The sequence below is a fragment of the Microdochium trichocladiopsis genome (genome assembly GCF_020744255.1).
Source record: "Microdochium trichocladiopsis strain MPI-CAGE-CH-0230 chromosome Unknown B0I36scaffold_8, whole genome shotgun sequence".
NCBI lineage: Eukaryota > Fungi > Ascomycota > Sordariomycetes > Xylariales > Microdochiaceae > Microdochium > Microdochium trichocladiopsis.
In genome coordinates this window covers 1,394,558-1,419,796 of record NW_025763551.1, presented here as the reverse complement: position 1 = coordinate 1,419,796, position 25,239 = coordinate 1,394,558, and the positions used below count along the sequence as shown (strand labels likewise).

Here is a 25,239-nt window from a genome sequence, read left to right as displayed (position 1 = left end):
GTGTCAATTGTCGAGCTTCAATCCAGGGACCTGCTGCTTCTGGATCCGTGGTGGGATCTGTCATATTGCCAGCTGGCACGACAGCGAATCGCAAGCAAGTTGCAAGGGGGGCCAATCACGATAGCCCCTCTGTAGTGCGATGGTGCCGAAGTGGGGCTACAATGCCCAGGGTGGGTCCTGGAGCAGCTCTCTGGGCAGCTCCCCCGAATCAACCGGCCTCACCAGTCCACCTCTTCCGCATGCCGGACCCCACCACGAATAGCTTCATTGTCGTTGGGGCACTCGCATACCGTTCATTTACTTCACTGTTGTCCGCGAGCACGCTCTGCAGTCGCCGAGTATGGCGCACGCCATTCCTTCAATAGCCTGCCTAGGTGTCATAGGCCGCAATGTAAGCCCCGACCATCCATCCATGAGGCGCACCAGCAGCAGTAGCAGCAGCAGCACGACCAGGTACAAGCGCAATGCAGCTAATACTTGTCCTCCTTTCCGTGGACCGCCTTGCCAGAACAACCCACTACACATCACAATATTCCCGTCCTACAACCCAACCAGCAGCAACGACACACAGTCCGCCTCCGCGCCCCTGCGCACACCGCTGCAGTTCAGCCTCTTGCTCTCGAGCACGCTCGACGTCTTTGCCCGGCGCGCCCAGCACGCCGCGTCCACGGGCACCCTGCTCTCCGGCGACTTCGGCATGCTGCACGCCGTCGACGAGCGGCTCGCCGCGTACGGCTTCGAGACCAACACGGGCGTCAAGTTCGTCGCCGTGGTGGACATGCGCGGGCGGTTACCTGGCGGTGGTGGCAGTGGCAGCGGCGCTGGCGGCAGCACGAGTGGCGCCGCCTCCGCGGGCAGCAGGGGTGGGTCAGGCGGTATGATGATGACAAACACGTCGATATCTGCGGCGGCGGCGGCGGCTGCGGGCAGCGGCGTCGGTCTGCGCGAGGGCGAGCTCAAGGTGGTCTTCCGCGCCATGCAGACGGCGTACGTGCGGCTGCTGCAGAACCCGTTCTATGATCCGGACGAGCACTCGCCGCTGGCTGGCAGGGGCGGCAAGAGGATCACGAGCCGCAAGTTTGCAGACGAGATGAGACGCATCGGGGAGGCGTGGGCGCCGGGTGTGACGAGCCTCTAAGGGGGGCATTTTTCTTTGTGGCGGCGGTGACGGTGCGGTTATGGAGGAGGAGGCTGTGGCTGGGTTGCCCGACGACTCGGAGGCGGCATTGTTGTCTTGCGAGTCGCGCCGGATGTTCTAGCAAGAGTTGCATTAAACAGAATGTGGGTTCGATCGGGCTGGCGATGAGAGTACGGGACAAGCAGTGGTATTTGATCTTATGGCATGGGCGGAGTTACAAGGCGCATTTCTATCATCATCGGCATATCCCCAAGAGTCAAATACAGCAAGTTATTAATTGGTCTCTCTCCTAATAGAGATTTGGTTTGCCTTACTCTGTAGCCTCAAAGGGCGCTAGCACATTGTCGGCGAATGCCGCCTGACCATGATGGAACACATATCTCATGACTGACCAGCCGCTTGGGCAACAGCCTCCTTCCGCAGATCCTCGACCCTCTGCCTCTGCAGGCCCGCCGGCTCATCAAGCTCCACGGCCGGCCCCATAGTGACATCCCCGTGCACCACCTTCTTCGGAAACAGGCCCTCGCCGCTGCTGCTCCTGATCGGCTTGCTGAGCGGCCTGCCCTCCCAGTGCCGTGCCTCCTTGGGGAGTGGTTGCCACCAGCCTTCCCCGTTCCGGGCGTGCCACTGCGCGCCGCAGAGCTCCCATAGCCGGCTCGCCGCGCGCTTGTACGCGAATCGCTCGTCCTCGCCGGTAAAGGCGCTCGTGTTGCTAAAGTTGACTGTCGGCCCGCCGCCACCGCCACCGCCGGGCCCGAAGCGCGAGGGAGTCTTGGGGTCCGAGTGGAAATCCGAGTCCTGGTCCGGGTCGTACACGGTGTTGCTGCCGTCCGTGTAGGTCGAGATGTTTGGCCGGAAGGGCGACATCTGGTCCTGGAAGACCTCGGCGATGGTCTCGGAGTGGATGGCATCGTCGGTGATTGTCTCTGACAGGGTGGCTGTGTTGCTTTTGTCCCTTGCCGCCAAAGTCCCGTCCATGGTTGTGGGTTCTCCGCCTGGTGACCTAGCTCCCTCCGGTTTCGAGTTGGTCTCTGGGAAGAATAAGTCGTCGGGGCCGGCTGCAGCGCGGACGAGCAGTTTGCAGCGCGCCTCGTATAACGCGTCAAGCAAGGTGATGAGACGACGTGCCTCATTTTTCTTGAGAATTGTGAGCACGGGGATCTCATCAATGATAAAGGTGTGAAACGTCGAGGCCATCGAGATGTAGTCCGCGGGGCCGTACGAAGACACAAGGTCTGCGAAATTCCAGTACACCACACCATTATACTGGCGTGATATGTGGACTGCTCTCCCGTAGACGGCCAGGGTCAGTGGCGCCCATTGGATATCTAGAGAACCAGGGTGTGATGATTGTCTGATCATATCCTCCACAGCTTTATCCCAAGGGGCTCGGGTCTGGTCGTCGTACAGATAGTAGCTTGTCGGCATGACACTGCTGGTTGTCGAGAGGGCGGCATCGAGTAACTCAGATTTGGCTTCCGTGGAAGAACCCACCAGATCGCCACCAAGAAGAAACTCTGCTGGCTTCTCGAAAGCCCTTGTGGCACCGGGCTTGCCCACCTCTCGCCTCCGCCAATCTTTTGCGCCTTCCATCTGCCAAAACTCGCACCTGGCCTTGAGCACTTCCAGAAAGTTGGCAAAGTCACTTGTCGAACCGTACATCTCCCCTCTCCCCTTGCGAACAGTGGGAGACAACCCCAATGCCTTTCTCATCCTGCCTAGTGTCGAAGCAGCAGGGGCTGTGTACTCGAACCCGGTTGCCTTTTCCAGTTCCTCGGGCATGCGGTTGGACGATGCTATCAGAACACCGCCGAGCTGGAAGAAGACGGTGAAGAGATTGCTGAGGATCTTGCTGGCTGCTCGATCTGGCAGCTGGAACTCGTCTAGAAATAGAATCGGCGACTTGTCGATCATGTCCTTCGCGACCCAGAGCAGCGAATACTGCTGGGGGCTGTCTCCGTCATCAACACCCACGCCGGCGTGTGTTTTCCTGTGCTGCTCCAACTGCGATAGTGTGTAGAGCATGAATGTATTAAAGTGCCATCTCCGCTTCCGGCTCGTGGGCAGCCCGTCGGCAAGGAGGTCGAGCAGCATCGACTTGCCTGTTCCAACCTCGCCGCTGAGGAACAGGCCGCGGGGCGAGTCGATCTGGATGGCCTCCTCGTGGCTGGTGAGCACTCTGGTCAGCGCGAGAGTGTCCCTGCCTTTGCCCTCTACGCGCTGGAAGAATCTCGCAAACAGCGGGTTCTGGCGGATCGGGTGAGACCTGACGGCGAGAGACCTCGTGTCGTCCTGGCTCCGCTGCTCTTTATCGAGCTTGTCGAGCGCATCACTGACGGCGCGGAGGCGTGCGCGGTACTCGACAGATGGAGTGTAGTCCTTGAGGCGGAGGTATATCTTGTGCAGGTGCAGAGCAAGGCGGTGCTGCGACGGATCGGGCTGGTAGAGCCCGGTGGCAATGAGCGCCTGGTATTTGACCAGAGGGTCGGTGATGGCCACCGACGTCCCGCTGATTCGACGCATCGTGAACGAGTGCGTGGATCTGCTGTCGTGAAATGCCCGTCCTTCCACGTCCTGCACTTAAAGGGGTCCCTTGCGAGACGGCGCCCAGGAGAGCCCCTCGACAAACTCACGAGTGTGTCGCCTCGTCCCTAAAGCATGGCATCGTGTGCCGCTGCAATTGTCCAGCAACGCCTGCGTCAACTGCATCAATCCCACGACCAATCTTGTGGGGCGTCAAGAAAGTCCACGGCGGGCTTGGGTGTTTTGGGGGAATGTGGCCGTCCCGGTGGGAATTGGCCGGTGCAGGACTCGGCGGGCGGGAGGTGAGGTCATCGACACGGGCGGCTGCCGGGGCGGGCAGCTGGCAGCAGCACCGGAAGCTGGGGTGCATGTGCCGGGAGCCTCGCAGCCTAAAGCCCCCGGAGATTGGCGGGCTGGAGATATCGGGGTCATCCTGAGGTCCCCTACAGACACGACCTCGAGTTTTTTTGTTTTGTTTCGCGGCAATTGCTCCATGCATATGACAGAGCGGCAGAGCGGAGCTGTGCACCTGTATCTAGATCCGCGCAGATAGATACGACCATCTGGGTAGCTGCGACTGCCCTCCTTGGCAGTATGCGGCTCTGTGTTGGACATGGAACAACAGAACTTTATCAGAGGTCCCTTTCCTGCCTGGATGCAGCTTCTGCTCAGACTGAATGCGTGCTCCAACAAATGCAGCCAAACCCCAAGTGCGGTGAGCCACAGCTGGGCGCGCAGGGCACAACTGCATTGCATGAACCAGGCCTGGGGAGCTACACCGCGCCGTGATAGGACAATCGCGGCATGCCAGCGAAGCATCTCCTCTTTTTTTCATCCCAACTCTCGCCGTCTCGTCGAACATCTGCCCATGCATCTCACCCAGCTGCTCCTAACAGCCCCTTTTACATCCTGCAGTGGTGCAAGCACTGCTGACATCCAATTGACATGGTCCTTGCAATCCCAACGCCTGAGCCGGCTCGTTCGCTATATGTCGTAACTTATCATATGTGATTGTGTGTAATTATTTGACGACGAAGGATGAGCCGTGATTGAGAGCAGAATGACAATAGTTTGCAGCAAACAGTGTGAGATGTGGCGGGCTGGCCACGGTGGGCCAGGGGCCTGCTGCAACCGGTCAAGCACCAGCGCCGCACAGTCCATACCAGAATCACACTGTGAGGCTCCTCCACATGGCAACGCTGCTCCCAATGTTGACTTTCGGGTTAGCTCCGCCAGCGCAAGGACGCAGAGCTTGAAGCTCACCAGAAAATTGCAGCCAATCACGACCCGCCAGCTCAGGCATCATCACTTCTCGTGAGCCTGCCGCTGCTCCTGTCTGTCGCCAGTCCCCGTCTGATTTCATCGCCAGCAATCAATCGTCCGCTCCTCTTCGCCGCGCTTCCACCGCGGTCTTCTGCTCTTCACCGCGCCTTCCCTTCCTGTGCAGCCCTTTGGTTTTTGTCACCGTTCCTTCACGCGCGGCCCATCCCTGTCACGCCCACATGCGGTCGAGCTGCCTGCGCACCTGGAGCTCTCCCTCCCCAAAACAAAACTCTGAGGAGACTTCGCGCCAGTGACTGACGCCATCAACACCGCCAACTCTACCCATCAAGGCAGCCTCCCCCAACACCACTCTCTTCCATCCAGAGCTGTCGGGCACCCGACACTACATTTCCCCTCTCTATTAATCCCCGGACGCCCTGCGCAAACACGGCGACGTCGTCGTCGTCGCGCGTCCTGGAGCCATGTTCTCCCCATCGCAACACAATGGTTCCGACCGGGCATCGACAGGGCCCATGACCCGAGGCCGACGGCGCCAGCGTCCCCAGAGCACCGACAACTCCGTGCAACAGCCGAAAGCGAAAAGGCAGCGCGTTCCTCTGAACGAGCAGACTTTCGTCAACCCCGATGCCAACATCCCGCCACCGAGGGACAATTACGAGGTCAAGGCCGCCAAGTTCCCGTCTGTCGATATCAAGCAAGACGGGATCGAGGCAGAACTTCCCCAGCGCCAGCCTTCTCGCGAGCTCAGTGTCCGCTCGAAAAAGACTCGACCTGCCGATCGGGTAAACAAGGGAGATGGCAGTACGCTACTGACAACTAACAGCGCCTTCGAAGTGCGCAAGCTGCCGGCTCTGCCCGAACGTCTCAAGCACGATGCGACCAGCCAACAGCATGGATCCCTGGACAACTCGACCGGCTACGCGCTCAGCGTCAGTCACACGCATGCCATCGTCTGGCTGTACACTGCTGCATCCCAGACTCCGGAATCCTTCACATTCACATTGCCTCAGCCATCAAGGCATGCTTCTGATCCACTCCCTATTGGCTCGCTTGTCTCGCCATCCGCATCTTCCTCGGAACCTGGGCTTGTGGTGGTCATGCCGACGACCGGCAAGATTGCATACTGGGAGTCGATCTCCAGCGCCACAACATTCGATTTCATGAGGCAACAACGTAACGGCTTGGAAGATTCTGTTACGGGCATGTTCTCTGGTGAAACCATCATCCAGCTTGTCAACGCCGAGTCTTCCGCCGGTTTCATCCTCACCTTCAGCAGTGGACGACTGGCTTACTTGAGTGTACGAGACTCGCATGGACGGCCAAAGATCTCGACTCAGTTCCTTCGCACTTCTCTCGGTCCGGCTAGCAGTGGATTCTTCGGCAGCATCCGACATGCTCTATCATCGGCTGCGCAAGGTGATCTCGCAGCTGTCAGAGCTGAACGATATGTCAACCCTGGCGAGAGCACTGTAGTCGCTGCCACGAGCAAGGGAAAGCTCCACGCTTGGAGGATACACCGTGGTGGCCATCATGATGTCTTGGCCGAAGTCGACGCCCGTGCCGACATACTCGAGAGCATCCACGAACATGACCAAGAGAGCTCAAAGTACTCAGCCGAGTCATTCAAGGTTCTTGACTTCTGTTTCGTCTCGAGGAACGTCGAGCCTAGATACGCGGAGAAGAGTGAACTCGCCCAGCCCCAGGACGGATTTGAGCACCTGTTGCTGCTCACATCCATGACCAGGAAATCTGCAAGCCGATTTGTCCTCGTCGAAGTCTCTATATCAACAAACCACCCAGAGCCTTCAGTAAACGTTGGCATGGTGCGGCGCATCACGGCTTACAACTGCATGCTTAAATCACCTGCGGTCGAGCAACCGCGCCTCTACTTGCCGAAGCCGAACATGGTTGCCTTCCTGGTTTTCAGCCATGCAGTGGTCATCGCGTCCATCGCCGCGCCCCTCGAGTCACCAGACGCCCAAATCTTGGTGGATAGCCACGTGCTTTCCACTACTTATGAGGACGTGGTCGACTTCCGCGCAGGCACGGCGGCAGAGGTCATCGGATCGGGTTTGGAAGAACCTCATCACTTCAACACATCTTCCGAAGAAGCACGTCAGTCGAGGGTCAAGGCTAAGAACCCCGCGGTCGTCTTGCTGCTTCGTGGATATGGAACCATCCGCATAAGCGTGTCCGACGTGGAGCGATTTGCCAGCGAGACACCGCCGACTACGACCGCCAAGTCGAAGCTCGAGCAAGCAGTATTCTTCGGTGTCAAGGACGATAGCCCCCTAGTATTTGACTTCCCGCGGGAGCAGCCTTTCTCAGACGCAGAGTATGGTCAGGCGGCGCTAGCACTTAGTCGTGAAATTCTTGCTTCGCGGGGACAGCACTTATCCACCGTCGCTGCACGAGTCGATGTCAACATCCGTGAGCGGATCCGATACTTGGAGAAACTCATGTACCACATGCAGGCTATTGGTATCAAGCTTGATCGCAAGACCAAGTGGACGCTGTTATGGAACGCGGAGAAGATGTTTGTAGCCGGTACCGTCTGGCGCAAACACGAGGCTTTCACCAGCGCGCGCGCAGAAAGCGGTCGGAAAAGCCTCGTTGCTGAGGTTGTCGAGTACATCCGCAAAGAACAGGGTTCAATACCTGATCCGGAAAAGGGCGAGGTGGACCAGGTCCGTCACTGGTTCATCCGCGACATCCATGACATGGAACTGTTCCTCGCCTGGGCTTACGAGGTCATCAAGTACAACTCTCGGGCCAACCTCGATCCATCATCCCTGACACGTTTCATCTTCGAGTCATGCGATGTTTACAACAGTGCAATTCGCGATGCTTGGAGGTTCCGGCGTGACAATCTCGGTCTCTATGGCTTATCCGACGAGAAGATTGAGAACGGCATAATTGCGAGCGACTACGCCGGTCTCCCACTACCTTGGACGTGTCATCCCTTCATCACCAACAACGTGAAAAGGCAACTCGAGCTTGCCACGGAATGGGTGCGACAAAACTGGGCGGCGCAGTCGGAAGCAGAGCGCGCGAAGCAGCCCCTTATTGTTCAGACTCGTGAGCTCCTGCCACAGGTCACTGAGGTGTATCTCACCGCCCTCCAGGAGCTCTCTCGATCGTTCCTGGCCAGCGACGACCCTGCCCAACTTGCTGATGGCCACAAGTATGAAGGCATATACAAGCTCGACCGTCACGACAAGATCGTGGGGCTGGCCAAGTCTGAGAACTGGCAAGCGGCGATCGTAATCGCGGAGCACCACAGGTCTCTTCCTGCCCTGGCTGAAATCCTCACGAGGGAGATCGACGCCATGAAGGAGAACCAGCTAGCCGAAGGCCTGAACCAGGAACAGATTGACGCGATTGAAGTGGTCATATCCGAAAAGGAGTTGAAGGTCAAGGAATGTTTCGACAAGTACGGCGAGGCGTTTGCGTTTCCGTTTTACGACTATCTCTTCAGCACTTACGGTATTGATGCTCTACTGGAGTATCCGGGAGACAGGAAGTACAAGACGCTTTTCTTCAGAGACCGGCCGGAGCTGGCCAAGGTGTCGTGGATCAACGATATCATCAGCGAAGAGGATGTCGACCATGCTGCCAACACTCTTGTCGAGCTGGGTCTCACTAAGGAGCAACAGCTCTGGAACAAGAAGATCGAGCTAAGTCTCGGCAAGCTAGCAAGGCTCGCAGAGGTCTCTTCACGTCCGTCCAGCAAAGCATCACACGGTGCCCAAGATGCCAGCGTCAATGCAGTGGCCGCCGACGCTCGTATGGATGCAATTGACCGAGAGCTTGCCATCATCACCATTCAGAACGATCTCTACAACACCCAGATTCGGCCAGTCATCAGCACGGCGTTGGACGAGCAGACTGAGCTTGATCTTGCTCTCGAGGCGTTCCCCATCCACGGGTTGCCCAAGAAATACAAGATCCTCACGCAGATCTTTGAGGACGCATTGACGCGTCTCCTGAAGCACGAAGCTCTGGATCCGCTCACCCTCATCGACCTTCTTACTCTAATCAAGCTCTCACCTGACACCATCGAGGATCTGCCTGACCAATTCTTCCTTGCCCTTCAGGTGGCCCGGAACGGACTGGCTGGAGACGAACGTGTCCAGGCAGAGAGGCTCATCTGGAGGAGATGCTACCTCCGCGCAGACTGGAAGGAAGTCAACGACACGTCTCGCAAAAACGACGATGACGTCGTCACATATATCAGCCAGTCAGACCTATTCGCGTTACTCTGTACTTTGTACGCCAGTGGTAAGTCTTTCATACCCCAAAATTTGTTTTCTATTCTCAGATTGACTAACTTGGAGTAGGACATCAAGGTGATGGTGTTACCTACCACCGTGTTTCGCCCTCTGAGGCTCTCGGTGTCTACACAGAGACCCTCGACCGCCGTTGGGAGAAGGCGGACAAGGGCGCACGCGACAAGGTTCTCGAGGCGATGCGTTGGGAGGACAGTATCCTCCGCAAGCACGTCGAAAAGCACCGGTTAGATCAATGGGCCCAGGAGACACGCAAGTACGCCGAAGATGCCGTGGACAGCCAGTACGACAGGCAGACGGCGATCGGTGGCACTGCTGACAGCACCCCGCGCTCGCCCCAAGTACTTGTTCCCAAGTCGCCCAAGAAGTCGCCCAAGAAGTCGCCCGTGAAGAGGCAAACCAGAGCTGCGGCGGCGAACCACGCCACGGTCCAGAACGGGACGGCGCACTGAGTCTCGGAGGTCCGCATACGCAAGAGGAGAGGTGTAGAACACAAGGCTTTAGATATGGAAGCAATTCGCGCCGAGAAGAAAAGGGTGAAGTGAGAGGCATGCCGCGGAGACTGGGCTGACTGGTCTTGCTCGCAACGCGGCTTTGCGCTTGTTGGTTATTTTGGTTTTTCTGCCTGTACTGGGACGGACGGGGTATTTTCACATCTGGGAGGCATAACGCACGTACGCACAGAAACAGGCGACAGTGTGCAGGAGTTTTCGCTCGATTTTCGTTCTTGTCTTTGGCAGCTCTCCTTGGTCTTTGTACAGTGTTTTGTGTTATGATGGGACCCCCGGGACGAAGAGACACATAAGCTGTAGATTTACACGTTTCGTTAATATCATACATACCACGTTGACCTTACCCACACGCAGGCTCACGTAGAGCGTGAGCCTGTTGTGTGGGAGGGTTTGACGGTTTACTCATTACGCGTCTTTGGAGAACATTCTTTGTCTCCTCGTTTTAGATTGATGTGTGTGTGTGTGTGTGTGTGTGTGTGTGTGTGTTCGCTAATTAACGTTAATATTGACATTTGACACTGACAAGCAGGCGCAACCACGGCATGAGGAGCGAAGAAGACTGACTTTTCATCAGGTTTGGCCAATGTGTACTAGAGAGTACTGTTAAGTAAGTAATGTGTTATGTCGGTGGGTGTGGCGCTGGATACGTATATACCAGTGTGCTCGCTATATGTACATATCTATCAAGAGATCTCCCCAACGCCACCTAGCTGTATTCCAGGGCCAGTGCCAGGAGGAAAGGAAAAGCGAGAATTGCTGATTACCTATGTTACTCAAGGTACCCAGCGGCTCGAGGAACCTGGAATCCCGGACGTAGTTTTCGTGGCGGATAGACCGGTGATGTGTGAAGGGATAATGACGGGGGGAGACAATGTCATAGGCGTAAGCTATAAGTGCTTCGAGAAGCATAGCCCGGGAACTCGTGCTCATCATCGCGACCCGGCTTGGGTTGATTGCCCAAGATCCATTACTGCTGCTGCTGCTGTTGCTCCTCCTCCTCCTCTTCCTCCTTGATCGCCTCCGTCTTCTCCAGCCCCCGGAGTACCTCCTCGATCTCATAAGGGTCTGTGATGGCCCACACCCCGCCTCCTTTTACTGTATCGACACCGCGCATGCCAACCTCCTTCCCGACCAAGTTCCGCCCAACTTTGCCGGGTCCGATGCCGATCCAGCGCCGCACCTTCTCTTCGCGGTCGAGGTACTGTATGCTCTCCCACCAGCGGACCGTCTCGAGACACTGGCGGGCGAGGAGCTCGCGCACGTCGTCGGCGTCGCGGAAGGGCCGCGCGGAGACGTTGCTGACCACGCAGGGGATGTCGGCCGGGTATGTCACGACGTTCTGGTCCTCGCGGCCGGGGACGCAGCTGGTGCGCGAGAGAAGATCGCGCATCACCTCGACGGCCGGGCTCATGATGGGGCTGTGGAAAGGCGAGTCGCTGTTGAGGCGGACCGCGCGCGGGTCGTGGCCGAGGAACTGCCGCACGTGCGCGGTGAGCTCCTTGATGCGCTCGATGCAGCCGCTCAGCACGATCTGGTTCTTGGAGTTGATGTTGGCAATGAGCACCTGGTCGATGGGCTGCACACGAGCCGACTCGGCCGGGTCGCTGCTGCGCAGCCCTGCGCTGCGGTAGCCGACAAAGTCGTCGACCGCGTCGATCAGGCCCTGGAGGTACTCGGGCTCCGTGACCAGCGCGACCATGCCGTAGTCTCCGCCGTGCTCGTCGCGGGCCTTCTGGGTCGCGCGCGCCATGGCCTGCGCGCGGGTGTGCACCATGTGCAAGGCGTCCTGGAACTGGAGGACGCCTGCGGCCACGAGGGCGGCGAACTCGCCGAGGGAGTGGCCGAGGGAGACGTCGATGCGGTCGCGGACGCTGAAGCCAAACTCGCGCTCGAGGATGCGCAGGATGAGGATCGAGGTGGCCATGATGGCGGGCTGGGCGTTGGGCGTGGCCGTGAGGTCGCGGTGCGGCCCGTCCTGGATCACGGCCGACAGCTTGTAGCCCATGTGCGTGTCGATCTCGTCGATGATCTCGCCCGCAGTCTTGGGGAACGCCTCGAGCCAGGGAGTCAGCATGCCGACCTTCTGCACGCCCTGGCCGGGGAAGAATATGGCGGTTCGCGGTCTCTGGGTCGCTGGTGCCGACGATGTCGAGGCATGGCGGATGCTTTGTGCATGTGGCGATGTCGCAGTCGAGCTGGAAGTTGTGTGCACGGGACGGCGCCAGGAGGCACCCGACCTACGGCTACCTTGCCATGTTGGGGCTCTGGCGTTTACAGCTGTCTTCGTGGTGATTGCGGAGGACGGCGTGGTGCGCGCGAGTGTTCGAATCATCGTCACCACAGGTGCTGGCGGGGGAGGAGGGGGGGGGGGGGAACAGACGCTGCTGCTGCTGCTGCTGGTCGTAGCTACGGCGGATCGAGGATTGCTGCAATCATCGGGAAGCAGCGCGTGATGTCATTGTTGGTGATGGTCGGGGCGTGTGCGGATTTGTCTTGATGGTGGTCCAGGAACACAACGTCTCGCGAGGCAGGGCGGAAGAAGACGAGGAGGAGGGGGGAAAGGACCCTGAATGCGCTCGGCAGCCGAAGACGGAAGACGAGAGCTCACTTCCGAAGCTACGATGCACAGAGCTCGGGCACTCGGGGCAAGACCTCGGGAGCCCACGGGGAACTGCTCCACCACGACCCACCTTCCCCCGGGCCATCGCGGGCCGCCGCCGCCGATTCTTGCCAGCCAGCAGCAGCACATTCTCATTCTCGACATGTTTTGTTTGCCCATTCGGGAATCCGAGTCTTGGTCTTTTATTCTTGTTAGCATCTAATCTCTACGCCGCCCTTGCTGATCGTCAGGTATTTTACGCCCTTGTACGGCTTGACCCCTTCACCAAGACCTCGGCTCTTGCGCGTGTCGATCAGGATGCTCTCCACCTTGATCCCGCTCGCCAGCCAACCTTTGACCGAGAAGCTCACGGACGCCGAACTTGGCATCAGCGTCTTGTTCTGCGCCACCTTTCTCGCGTCCCGCTCTGCATCTGCCCGGCTGTCCTTACTCTCAGGTGCCTTCTTGGACTCAGACGAAGCTTGGTATGCATCGTCATAAGAGTAGTCCTTACCAAACCCAAAGCCGGCAGGGTCCGCATCTTCATCGTCGCCCTCATCCTCGTCCGCCAGGTTTCCCACCACAGAGCATCGGAGAACGAATTGTGATGTGCCGATAGAGAGCTCCTTCTGTGGGATGTGCCATTCGATGTTCTGGTCACCAGGGCTAAAGTTGGCATCGCCCCGACTCGCTCGTACGTCCGTCAGGTTCCGCACATCTGGCGGCAGCGGTATCGTGACTGTGACCTCTTCCAGAGATGGCGACGCGGCCGTGCCCGGTTGCGGCCCTCCTCCAAATCCTCTGCCCACGGACGCTCCTGGCCTGCTTGATAGCCCGGGCGCCATCGACCCGGACACCCCAAATACCTTGTTGATGCTGAGACGAACTTCAAAATCGGATCCCGTAGTACCTAATCCCGTCTTGACCTCAACACTGACCGGCAGCTTCAGGCTGTTCGGGTTGTAATTGCTGGCTTTGCCATCTGCCAAGGGCAGAAGGTCCACCTCGTAACCAGCCAACGTGAAGCGGCCGTCCGGAGGGATGAAGCTGAGCTCGCCAGGGCTGGACTTCCACTTGCTCAGTCGCACGCAAGGGTGAAACACGGGCAGGTCCATGATGGTGCTCAGATTATGCTTGCCAGACGGCCCGGTCAGGTTCATTGAAATATCAGGTACCCCGGAGACTTTTGACGTGAATGCTATCGTGCCATTTGCAAAAGCGGCGATGGGCCGGCCCGACGGTGCGAGGGTAACCGATAGGGTCTCGACGACGTCGGCGTAAAGCTCGTTGGAAGTATGACGCACATTCGCCCGTCGCCAGGGCAGTGCTGGTGCGTTTTGGGAAAGCACGGACGGCATTGGAGTGTTTGCTGCAGCAAAGGACGGCTTTCCGGGTAGATTGATGCTGCCCAGGAACTTGTCAAGCAAGCCCTCGACCTCTATGACGTCCCTCAAGGCGTTCGGCTCTGTAGTGCTGACTGTTCCGGCGTCGCATATCTCGGTGAGGAGCTGTGCGACGACATCGTAGCTCGCCTCGATCTTGTGCGCCAGGACTGGCGCTCCGAGGAACTCTTCGAGAGCGTCAACGACACGGTGGAGAAATTCGAGCACGAGCAATGGTTCTATCTCGGTCGATGTCGTGGCGAGGTAGAGTAGGTTTGCGTGTATCAAGCTGAAGACGAGGGTCGGCGGGTTCGTGTTCGACAGGTATATTACGTTCGGCCGAGGACTGGGGTGTTGGAGATACAGCGGGAGGAGGTGAGCCGCCGAGAGTGGTCGGGATGTGTAGGTGTGTGACAGGAGGCTCCGTCTGGATGAGCTTTAGCAAAATGGTCTCTGCAGAAGTGTGTCAAGAGACGGCCTCACCTGTGCTCATCAAAGATGTGCAATGCCTCGATAGCTCCGTTCATGGTAGGCGTGGCTCTTGCTGAGGCATCCCCGCGGGAGGGTTGTCTTGCTCGGCCTAGAACGGTCCTGGAGTGCTCAAGGGTTGCTTTGTACGGTAGCAAAACAGCCCCAAGTCACTTCAACGACAGGAATAGGCTTTCGTACGCAGAAGCTCATATGGGCTTGCAATGGGGTATGTTTGTCGCAAGCGGTATTGGTAGCAGGGCCGCATTGCCCCGCGAGCGGGAGCTGCTCGTCACGTCAACCCACTGAAGTGGATCCCGGGGATGCGACAGGCTACAGTACGCTATCCAACAACTTATCGAGAGTGGGGACTGTCTTGCTATCAGTGAGGTCCCGCTTATTTTTTTCTTTCGATCTGCGGCACGTTCCCCAGGCCCGTGAGAAAGCAAGCGCAGAGGTGCAAGCCTGGTTCTTCAAGGTTCAGCGCCAGCACTTCCCACCCTCGCCCGCCGCCAACCTCAATCTCAAAAGCGAGACCACGGCCACCACGACGGCCCGGAACCATGGCAGGGAGTTCAAACTCGTCCATGACCTCCAACACTGCCACGCGTGCCCCGGCCCTCGCATTTCTATCCGCCTTTACAGACTCGTCCCGGCCCACGGGCGCAGCCGAGATGCTCGCCCTCCTAGACACAATTCGCTCCGGCAACCGCCATGGCCTTCTTCAGGCCTCACCCGCCATCCCGAATGCCTCGCTCCAGCTCGCAAAGGCCACTTTGGATGCCTATGCCGCCCAGGTCAGCGACGAGCAGCAGGAGCGCGTGAGAGAAGCCAACAAGAAGCGAAAGCGGCAAGGCGGCGCCGGTGCCGCTGATGTGCTCAAGATCCGCAAGTTGCACATTGACGGGTTCGAGAGTGGACAAGTATGGCAGCAGGCGCGCAGAATCATCGACAGCACCCTGCAAGACTCCAGGGATGCTTTGCAAGACCTCGAGGAGAACAATGAGGTCGGCGGCCCCGTCGTCAACGGAGAGTCAAAAACACTTGCCTTTGACGAAGACGGCTTTGAAGTCGGGTCTGACGAGGAATTATCGGAGGAAGAGGAGGAGGGATCCGACGCCGAAGACCTTGGCTCGGACCTAGCGGGCGAGGATGACCTTGAGGACGGCTCCGAAGAAGTGGAAGACGATGAGGATTTGAACGAGACATCGGAACTCAACGGCGTGTACGACGAGCAAGATGGAGAAGATATTGGAGATGATAGTGAAGAGGACGAGGACGATGGAGAGGAGTTTGAGGAGGATCCCGATGGACTGAACGACGGTTTCTTCAGTCTTGACACATTCAACAAGCAGACACAATGGTTCGAGGCTCAAGACGCCAAAGCCGACCCCAACACAGACCAGGCTAGCGACGACGAGGATATTGACTGGCACGCCGACCCTATGTCTGCTCAGCCAGCGGCCTCCAAAAAGCCAAAGAAGGGCGACGAGGACGGGATGCCGTCAGACATGGAGGATGATGATGACGATGACGAGCTTGGAGGTGCGACATTTGGCGACATGGATCTTGATGCTCCTGAGGGCGCCAGTGACGAGGAGGATTTCGAGGACGAAATGGAAGATGGTGACGACCTCAACGCGAACGATGTCTTTTATAAGGACTTTTTCGCACCTCCACAAAGGAAGGGCTCCAAGGACAAGAAGCCCCGGAAACCCAAAAGCCGCCCATCAGCGCCAGACGACCAAGATGTGGAGAGAGCTATGGCCGACGTCCGGAGAGATCTGTTCGAGGACGAGTCCGAACGAGAAGACTCCGACGATGCCCTATCAGATGTATCTGCTGGCGATCCTCGATCGAGAAAGTCGGCTCACGAGCGTCGCGAGGCCAAACTCGCAGAGGAGATCCGCAAGCTCGAGGCGGCCAATGTCGCCAAGCGTGAATGGACCATGGCTGGCGAGGCCAAGGCCGCTGATCGCCCCATGAACTCATTGCTGGAGCAGGATCTGGACTTTGAGCACGTCGGCAAACCCGTCCCTGTCATCACGGCTGCTGTCAGTGAGAGCATTGAGGACATGATCAAGCGGCGCATCCTATCACAAGAATTCGATGAAGTCATCCGTCGGAGGCCTGGTTCGGATGAGTTTGGTCAGCCTACAAGACGTGGTCTTGTCGATGTCGACGATAGTAAGAACAAACAGAGTCTGGCTGAGATCTACGAGGAGCAGGCCGTCAAGGACTCCAACCCGGACACATATGTCAGCAAGTCTGACGAGAAGCTCAAGAAAGAGGAGAAGGAGGTAGAGCAAATGTGGAAGGAAGTTTGCGGAAAGCTCGACGCTCTCAGCAGTTGGCACTACAGGCCCAAGGCTGCCGCGCCGTCGCTCACGGTCGTGTCTGATGTGGCCACTATCAGCATGGAGGACGCACAGCCCGCGACAGCACAGGGTGTCAGCGGCGGTGACCAGACTCTCGCGCCTCAGGAGATCTACAAGGCTGGCAAGGACACTGCCGAGAAGGGCGAGGTCGTGGCAAAGAGTGGCCTGCCAGTCGCACGGGAGGAGATGAGCCGGGAAGAGAAGCTTCGCCGGCGGAGACGCGAGAAGGAGCGGATCCGCAAGAGCGGCCCGGTGGGCAACCAGAAACCAAAGAGCGCCAAGGCACAGGCCAAGAAGGACACGCTGGGAGACCTCAGGAAGGCCGGCGTCAAGGTCATCAACAAGAAGGGCGAGGTTGTCGACATGGACGGCAACAAGGCCAAGGGCGCGAGCGCTGTCTCGAGTGGCAACTTCAAGCTGTGAGGTGGTGCTCGGGCTTGTGTGTACTGCATTACATAGGGAGCGACGGCTGTTCAATTTTTTCTTGCATTGCCAATGTATATAATCTGCATGCTGAACAAAACCCGACGCGGCTCAATAATTACCATGCCTTTGCTGATTTTGTGCTTTTCAATTCAAGGACAATGCTACAGCAGTAAGATACCACGGAGTAAAGTACGGTTTTAGTGGGTCTGCCACCGACACACCCGACCTCTTAGTAAAGTGCTTGAGACGGCCACACTTTTCGACCTGCGCAAACCATCACATGAGCCAAACCACCAACGCAACGCCCTCTGGTCGTTCAACCCTCCCGATAGCTTGTATAAAGACACACAGACACCGCTCCGCCCCATGGCGAACGGCGTGCCCACAGTCGGCACGCTCGACAAGCCCGAGAGCGTGCACGAGCTGCTCAAGCGGGACCGTGGCGAGGATTGCCTGCCGTGCCGGATCACTGGTATGTCTCTGTTGCGTTACTGCGATGGTCTCTCCGCGGGGAGGCTACATAAGCTCTCTCTGTCCAATACGAAATCGGGCAATCGCGACTAATTTTATCATGGTCTCTTTGCTTTTCTGCGCGCGACAGGCGGCACAGCATTTCTCGGCCTCGCGGCGTATAGCTACTACTCGGGCAACTCTCAGCTCAAGCAGCAGGAGGCCAAGATCCTGGCCAGCGGGTCCCGGTTCGGCATGATGAGCCGCAGGTTTGGCATCGCGGCGACGTCAGCAGGGCTGGCATGGTTGGGGATTTATCGGATGTTTTTGTGATTCTCCCATTAGGATGTCACTGGCTGAAACGGTTTTGTTCGTCTTTGGCCTGCTTATGGACGTATGAGTGAAGGCGAGGTGTCCTCTACGTCCGTTTGATGGACGAGGAAGATCTGTGACGGATGAGGTTCTGGAGGCAAGCTCTACTTGGGCCCGTCTTGGAGGACTCTCAAGCAGCATGGGGAGTGCGACAACGAAGCATCACCATCGCCGACTACTCTCCACTTACCAACATGGCCAGACTCGGTAGCAAAGGTGAGGGCTAAGCTTGGCGAGGACTGAGCAGCCGCATGCGTTGCACTTACCACGGAAGCAAGGGGCCGCTGCCTCGACTTGTGGGTGTACGGAAGTGTGATTTTTACGACCTTCTCAGGAGGGTCACACGGCCAAATGGATCCAGGGTGTTTGGAACTGTACTTAGTTTGGTGCTTACCCACGCACTTTGAGCCTCTTGTATCACAAATTTGTACGAAAAGTGTAGTAATATCACCACGTGCCGAAATTTGCAGTTCCTTCGCTTAAGTGTGTGGGTGGTCTGAAGCCAACGGGACCAACCATCGCTGCTCGTGAGCCTTCATGGCGCGGCCCTTGGGGCTTTCGCATTCTCTGTTACAAGTGTCACTTTCTAGATACGGAATTCGGCACCACACAGGGAAGACCATATATGCTTACGCTAAATACCTAAGTATGTATAGCAACCGTTTTGTGATGGCACGCAGATTGCGCCGGCCGCTAAGACATGACGTTTCAGACACAAAATCAACATCTGAGCCCCTGGGTCTCGTGCTGGCTGCTTCTTATTTGCCAACTACTGAGGTCTTCGTTCTTCCAACGTCACCCAGGGATGAAGCATATTGTTTTCATTGTGGTTGGATCCTAGAGACGGCATGCTTCTGATTGCCGGCCAATCGATTTGACCCCGTCTGCACGACATCTAAGCGAATGCTCGCCTCGTCCACTTGCATCCCAGTCATTCCATACGCACATTCCAAGACTGCCGGCTATGCCGCTTGTGGGTGCGCGGGCGGAATGACGCCCGCATTGACGATTACGTCGTGCGGGAGGTGATGTTTTGGCAGGAAAAGCAAGGGTCCTGTCTGGTTGCTTGGGGAACTCCATCTGATGGCCCTGCCGACCGTGATTGATTGGCAGGTGGGGGGGAGAGCAGCAATGCAACGACAGGTGCTACGGCGTGTCTGAGTGGCTGTCGATCAATCCGTCGTCTCCAAACCAATGTGTCGCTGTGGGAACAAACCACCAGACTGGCCGGGGGGGAGGGGCAGGTGCGTGGTGTGGTGACTGGCAGTGCGTCGTCACCGGACAGGCGTCGTGACAATAGTCAACAGGCAGAGTATAGTCAGTCACGCGGCCCGTCCGTCCGTCCTGTTGTCCACCGGCAAGCACAATGGATTTGTCCCAAGGAGATATTGTGCAACACCTGCCCTTGGGGCCATCTGATTATGACATGCAGCCCCTGCAGAAGCGCGCAATCACGCAACACGAACGACTGCAAGCGGCGCGCTCGTCTCCACACAGCAACCCTTTGATGGAGCCAGGTCCATCGTTGGCGGGCCCCCATCTGCCCCTGAGGACCGAGGACATGGCCGGGGCACCTGGGCACCGGTACAGTAGTGGCCCATTCCGTCCGAACGTGTGTACCAAGTTAATATCGACAGCGTGCTGCAACTGGCAGGCTTCACGGGCGCGCGCGAGGCCTGCTCAGTGGTGGTACTCATGTTGTTGTTGTTGTTGCTCATGCTTGTCTGCTGCTTTACTATTACACTACTGCCAACAGCCGGCTCCCCTGCTTTGGATACACTTACGTACGCCCTCTGTAATAATGGCATTTGTGTGATGTACTTTGTCTTCGCCCCCAGAGCTCCTCACCTCAACGTCACAGTCCAGAAGCCAAAGCTGGCTCAAGGGGAGGACCGGAGCATGCCCCAAGCGCCATCACAATCAGCCAGGCCCAGTGTCGGGCTTGGTCTCAAAGTGAATTGCTGCCCGTCCTGTACCCAGCAAAAAACGCGGCAGCGCTGGGCTTTGCCGTAGTAATTCGATAGCCTGGCCCGGGTTAATGGCAGGGCCGGGAACGGGCCAGCTCGAAAAAAAGGGCCGCCAAACCCCCAGGGACCGCAACCGCCGCAAACATTGGCCAGCCGCCTGCCTGCCTGCCCAGGACTGCGGGCACCACTTGCTCGCCCAGCGACCCCTTGACGGCTCAATTGGGCGCCCCCTTCGAGCCCACACGGCACGACACCACCATACTAAACCTCGACTCGACTCAATCTCGACTTCAAACCTCGACCTTGCCAGTCACGCCGGCACGTCTCGCACACGGCCTCTCGCCGCATCGCCTGCCACATCCCCTCCGCCCAATCCGTCCTTGTCGCGCCACGGAATGCGGTAGCTTCGTCACTGCCCTCAGCTCCTTGACCGGACTGAGCGATCCACCTCCCGACCGTCCTCTCGAACTCGGCTCTCCCCCACGCGCAGAGCCGCGACGCTCCGCCCCGTTGCCTTCTCCCTCTCGCTACCTCCCCTGACCTGAGATCTGTGGCCGCAGGCACGTTGCCCGCAGTCGGCGTCGTCGTCCAGGAGAAGCAGCCAGCGGCAGCAAGGGCAGTGGTCACAGCATTCGACGACGTTGTCTGGCGCACCGCATCCTCGTCCACGCTCCTTGGCCAGTGGCTCGTCCTCTATGGTCAGAGAGGTCCAGATCCCTGCTGGGCCCCGACCAGCAACACAGTCACGCCCGTCTGTGCGATCGTGCGTCCATCTTCGTTCCTCTCCACACTGACCGTTGCCCCTGGGCATTCACGTTTCCCTCCTGAAATGTCGTGGCCGTCGTGCATCACATCATGCTGGCATGAGCTGACCTTGTCCTATCGCATCTCGCAGGACCAATGAGCAGACCGCCAACAGGATCTCTGCAGCTCCGAGCGACAACAACGACCCAATGCTCCATGCATCATCCTCCAATAACCACTCCCTCTTCTCCTTTGGTCGGAATGGGGCCCCTGCTCAGTCGAGCAATCAGCCATCCTCCTTCGACTTCCTGCCGTCTGTGAGCTTCGATGACCTCCAGAGCAGTCTCGAGTCCGCCTCAACCGAGTTCAGGTTGACGCAGTTTCCTTCGCCCACCGGCCACGGCAGCATCATCCCCGACGACCGGCCCTCTGGCTCCACGATGGCTTCTCAGCATCCTTCCGCCACCCACACTGGTGGTAGCAGCAACACCACTCGGATTGCCATCCATCAGAAGCCACCAGCAGACCAGCCCACGCGTCCCGGCCGGTCGGGTTCGATCCTGCGGCGACCAAGCACTTCGAGTAGGCAGGTCAGCGTGGGCTCAAACATCTCAACGTCCTCCTCCTTCGGCAACATGGATCCCCCAATCATGCCGGCCTCGTCGATGCGTTCAAGGCGCCAGAGCCACTACCCACCGGTATCTAGCTCCAATATTGTCAAGCCACCGAGGAAATCCATAGGGCCGGGCGTTCTCGAGACAGAATATAGGATGGCGCAGAAGCGGCGACCCAGCCTGATCTCCAACGCCTCAGATGCTCCCATGGACAATCCGCGCATCTCCCTTGACAGCTACACGAGCAGCCATGGAAGTGACCATTCGAGAACACTGTCAAGTTCATCAAGGACTGCCAAGGCCCGGTCGGTACAGCCGCCCGCACGTCTCTCGACTGCCAACTTTGCAGAACCAACGGCAACCAGCATCAACAAGTCCCTCACTCCGACAGGAAATCGCACCTCGACGGCATTTCCGAGGTCGCCGCGAAACAACACAAAGGTTAGCACACCCGGATCTGGTCGCAGAGCTTCCGTGATGCCGAATGCACATGGCACCCACGCTACTGGACTTGGAGCAAGGACAATCTCGCCTACAGAAGTGAAGAGGATGAAAAGGATCTCAACCCACCCCGGGCAAAGCATACCACAAGTGGCCAGTATTCCTCCGCAACAAGTCGCCGAGCTGCGAGGCACATCGCGATCCCCATCTCTGATTCCGCGAAAGTCGTCTACGCCATCGAGCTCGCGGACAACACCAGATGTCAGCAACCGCAAGTCATACAGTTCTGGCTTGTCCATGGGTTCTGCCGCAAGTATCAACACGCAGAGGACGTCGACAGGGTCTGTTAACAGGGGAATCCCGGCTTCCGGTTCAGCATCGCGCCTACCTGCGCCGAAAACCCTCGTGTCCCATTCACAACCAAGCGGCGAAACAGACGAAGATGTGCCTCCAGTGCCAGCAATCCCGAAAGCCTATGAGTCACCCAAAGCGTCACCGGGCGAAGCCTCGTTTGGAACTGACGTGAGGAAATCGGGATTCCCATTTGATACAAGCAGTGTCCATAGTAGCTCGACCCGCACTACCCCTAACCCTTCTGTAGTCGAATCTACTTCTTCGCTGCAGCCCTCTGCAGCGGCGACAGCACGCAAGCCAAGCATACAAGGCCGGGCCGCGCAGAAGTCCACGCTTGCGGCCTCGTCCGATCAAGATGATAAGCCTAGCACGCCACAGGCAAGGAAGAGCCTGCAGCCGCTCGCTCTGCCTCCTCTGACACTTGGCCCCCTCAGCACTCCTACAGCCGCCAAGATTGCGGCTCTGCACGAGCAGCCAGATGGCAAGGCAGGTTGGCCGCGATCGCCCACTCTGCGCGCAGTGGCAAAGACCCCCACCACACCCATGACGGCTTCGAAGAGCACATTCTTCTCTAGCCGCCGCATGGATTTTGATCTGAAGGTCGAGTCGGAAGAGCAACGCAGCAGCTCAATGCTTGGAGGGAATCACCTGGACAGCCCCAGTGGTCCTAGTGGTGAGGACACGACCAGCTACTACGACTCCTTGGACGACAAAGATTCGATCAGGAAGGTGACTGTGTCACCATTCCTCTCGTCTTCTGCACCCAAGAGTAATGGCGAGCTCTTCGCAAGCCACATGCAAAGAAGAGATTTCTCAAATGCAGCGAACCAGACCATCGCCATCGACACCACGTCGGCAGGTTTGAGGCCGCAGCAGAAGCCCACTGGCCCTCGTGATCTTAAACCACCAACGAAGACAACAGACGAGCCGGCACCGCCAGTACAGCCGTCCAAGACCCCGGAGGAGCCCCCGACACCATCTTCGATGAGTTCGTTGCGGAGAAAGCTCAGTCTCTCATGGAAGCGAAGTGCCTCGAAGAGCAGTATGCATGTTCCGGCAGGCTCTATCGACAAGTCTGCCAACCAAGGTATAAGGCAAGAGAGCATGCCGCCGCCTAGAATACCGGTCTCGGCGACCATGCACTTGAGCACCATGAAGAGTGGCAGCCCAAGCCACGCGAGCAAGTCATCAATCAGCTACCTGGATTCAAGGCGCAGGAAGAGCTCGACCACAAGCCTGAAGAATGCGCTATCGAAAAATGACGGCACCACTCACGTGAGCACCGAGACGGCCGTGTCAGGGCTGCGCACATCAAGCATGCAACGTCTTCTGCGACCCCGTGGCTCCGCTGCATCGGTCAAGCAGCAACAACAGCTATACTCTGCCAACGATATGGACAAGGACGATCACGTAGCCGAAGAGGAAATGAGAAAGTTGGCATTGCGACGCAAGGAGACGGAGCTTGCAGCCAGGACACTCGATGCGCTGCGGAAACGTGCTACGCCCAAGGAACGCGTTGGGCCACAGGAGGCAATTAGAATTGCCATGCTGAACATATATGAACGAGGAGAAATCATCGACTACCCTGACATCTACTTTTGCGGCACGCAGAACGCCAGCAAGGTACAAGGAGACCTCAATTCGAGTGTTCCCAACTTTGGGTACGATGACGACCGCGGCGACTATACAATTGTCGTCGGTGATCACTTGTCGTTCCGCTACGAAGTTGTGGACGTTCTTGGCAAGGGAAGTTTCGGACAAGTCGTAAGATGCATCGACCACAAGACCGGCGCGCTCGTCGCCGTCAAGATCATCCGCAATAAAAAGCGGTTCCACCAGCAGGCCCTCGTCGAGGTCGATATTCTGCAGAAGCTGCGCGAATGGGTACGTGGACTTGATGGAACGTGCAGGCCCTTTTACAAGCTAACAAACTCGCAGGACCCCAAGAACCGTCACAGTATGGTCAACTTTACCCAAAGCTTCTATTTCCGTGGCCATCTCTGCATCTCGACCGAGCTGCTGGACATGAATCTTTACGAGTTCATCAAAGCGAACTCCTTCCGTGGCTTCTCCCTGAGACTCATCCGCAGATTTACCAAACAGATGCTGAGCTCGCTGGTGCTCTTGCAGCAGAAGAAGGTCATCCACTGTGACTTGAAACCAGAAAACATCCTCATTCGTCATCCTATGCATACCGAAATCAAGGTCATCGATTTTGGGTCCAGTTGCTTTGAAAGCGAAAAGGTCTACACGTATATCCAGTCAAGATTCTACCGGTCGCCAGAGGTCATCCTTGGCATGAACTACGGCCTGCCCATCGACATGTGGAGTCTGGGTTGTATCCTTGCGGAGCTGTTCACTGGCGTGCCAATTTTCCCGGGCGAGAACGAGCAGGAACAGCTTGCATGCATCATGGAGGTCTTTGGGCCACCCGAGAAGCATCTGATCGAGAAGAGCACCAGAAAGAAGCTCTTCTTTGACTCTATGGGCAAGCCCCGCCTTACCGTATCGTCAAAGGGCAGGAGGCGGCGACCTTCTTCGAAGACTCTGCAACAAGCGATCAAGTGCGATGATGAGGCTTTCATTGACTTCCTGGCTCGTTGCCTCCGTTGGGATCCAGATCGCCGGTTAAAACCGGATGAGGCGATCCACCACGAATTCATCACTGGCCGAAAATCATCTGTACCTCCTCCGAGGGTTTCAGCGCGGGACGCGTCGCCCATCAAGCGCCACAACACGATATCTACACCTCGCCCACTACCCGAACCACCGGCCGCCGCCAAGTCAAACACGATCCTGCGCCCGCGAGACACGTCCGCTCCTATCAGTCCCCACAAACCCGTATCTGGCAGCACAAGAAGGACATCAGCTGTCACTGGCACTCTCGGAGGCTCACTCACAAAGCGCACGAGCACTGGCACTGGTGCCATTGCGCCTGCTGCTACAGGTAGTGGGCTGCCGCGCGTCACGGGGAGGACTGCTAGCGGCAAACAGGATCTTGCTTCCGCCAGTGCAACTGTGGCCATGAGCCGCCGCGCATAGAACCGTTGAGAATCCTCAAAGAGTCATTTCAAGCTATGACAATCAGCAACAAACAACTGGAACATGCCAGTGTTGCTCCGTCAAACTGGGGCATGTCCTTTCCCTCCAAACAAAAGACACACAAAACATGTAGCATAACAGGAGGCCGTCTCTGCAAGCCTGATCAAGAGACTAGCCTAGCATCATACCCCATTTTTAGATCCACAATCCCCCAGTAGCCATTCACGTTTCATACATATCCTGGCCTTGCCCGGTC

The 25,239-nt window shown here is 57.7% G+C and overlaps 8 protein-coding genes across 8 annotated transcripts; 4 read left to right on the top strand and 4 right to left on the bottom strand.

The window, feature by feature from the left end:
- Positions 1–243: 243 nt before the first annotated feature.
- On the top strand, positions 244–1,419 carry B0I36DRAFT_329903 (Longin-like domain-containing protein). The gene is made up of 2 exons (XM_046154771.1): positions 244–391; positions 509–1,419. Exons 1-2 carry the CDS (start codon positions 341–343, stop codon positions 1,136–1,138), a joined length of 681 nt encoding a protein of 226 aa, XP_046009332.1. The 5' UTR covers positions 244–340; the 3' UTR covers positions 1,139–1,419.
- B0I36DRAFT_329901 (AFG1-like ATPase-domain-containing protein) lies at positions 1,420–3,956 on the bottom strand. Its single transcript, XM_046154770.1, has one exon. The coding sequence runs from the start codon at positions 3,659–3,661 to the stop codon at positions 1,520–1,522; it is 2,142 nt and encodes a 713-aa protein (XP_046009331.1). The 5' UTR covers positions 3,662–3,956; the 3' UTR covers positions 1,420–1,519.
- A 1,068-nt stretch (positions 3,957–5,024) lies between these two features.
- Positions 5,025–9,696, top strand: B0I36DRAFT_386445 (Nup133 N terminal like-domain-containing protein). Its single transcript, XM_046161112.1, has 2 exons — positions 5,025–9,226; positions 9,286–9,696. Exons 1-2 carry the CDS (start codon positions 5,407–5,409, stop codon positions 9,684–9,686), a joined length of 4,221 nt encoding a protein of 1,406 aa, XP_046009330.1. The 5' UTR covers positions 5,025–5,406; the 3' UTR covers positions 9,687–9,696.
- Positions 9,697–10,713: 1,017 nt separating this feature from the next.
- B0I36DRAFT_365727 (malonyl CoA-acyl carrier protein transacylase) lies at positions 10,714–11,820 on the bottom strand (the record flags this gene model as incomplete). The annotated part of the gene is made up of 1 exon (XM_046159188.1): positions 10,714–11,820. One exon carries the CDS (start codon positions 11,818–11,820, stop codon positions 10,714–10,716), a length of 1,107 nt encoding a protein of 368 aa, XP_046009329.1.
- Positions 11,821–12,557: 737 nt separating this feature from the next.
- B0I36DRAFT_365726 (adaptor complexes medium subunit family protein) lies at positions 12,558–14,254 on the bottom strand (the record flags this gene model as incomplete). The annotated part of the gene is made up of 2 exons (XM_046159187.1): positions 12,558–14,154; positions 14,211–14,254. The coding sequence occupies 2 exons, from the start codon at positions 14,252–14,254 to the stop codon at positions 12,558–12,560; spliced, it is 1,641 nt and encodes a 546-aa protein (XP_046009328.1).
- A 396-nt stretch (positions 14,255–14,650) lies between these two features.
- On the top strand, positions 14,651–17,153 carry B0I36DRAFT_329894 (U3 small nucleolar ribonucleoprotein complex, subunit Mpp10). The gene has a single exon (XM_046154769.1). The coding sequence runs from the start codon at positions 14,759–14,761 to the stop codon at positions 16,994–16,996; it is 2,238 nt and encodes a 745-aa protein (XP_046009327.1). The 5' UTR covers positions 14,651–14,758; the 3' UTR covers positions 16,997–17,153.
- Positions 17,154–18,474: 1,321 nt separating this feature from the next.
- Positions 18,475–19,137, bottom strand: B0I36DRAFT_329892 (uncharacterized protein). Its single transcript, XM_046154768.1, has one exon. The coding sequence runs from the start codon at positions 18,899–18,901 to the stop codon at positions 18,659–18,661; it is 243 nt and encodes an 80-aa protein (XP_046009326.1). The 5' UTR covers positions 18,902–19,137; the 3' UTR covers positions 18,475–18,658.
- A 1,201-nt stretch (positions 19,138–20,338) lies between these two features.
- B0I36DRAFT_153864 (uncharacterized protein) lies at positions 20,339–25,074 on the top strand. The gene is made up of 3 exons (XM_046148569.1): positions 20,339–20,551; positions 20,684–23,825; positions 23,880–25,074. Exons 1-3 carry the CDS (start codon positions 20,484–20,486, stop codon positions 24,981–24,983), a joined length of 4,314 nt encoding a protein of 1,437 aa, XP_046009325.1. The 5' UTR covers positions 20,339–20,483; the 3' UTR covers positions 24,984–25,074.
- The last annotated feature ends 165 nt before the right edge of the window (positions 25,075–25,239 follow it).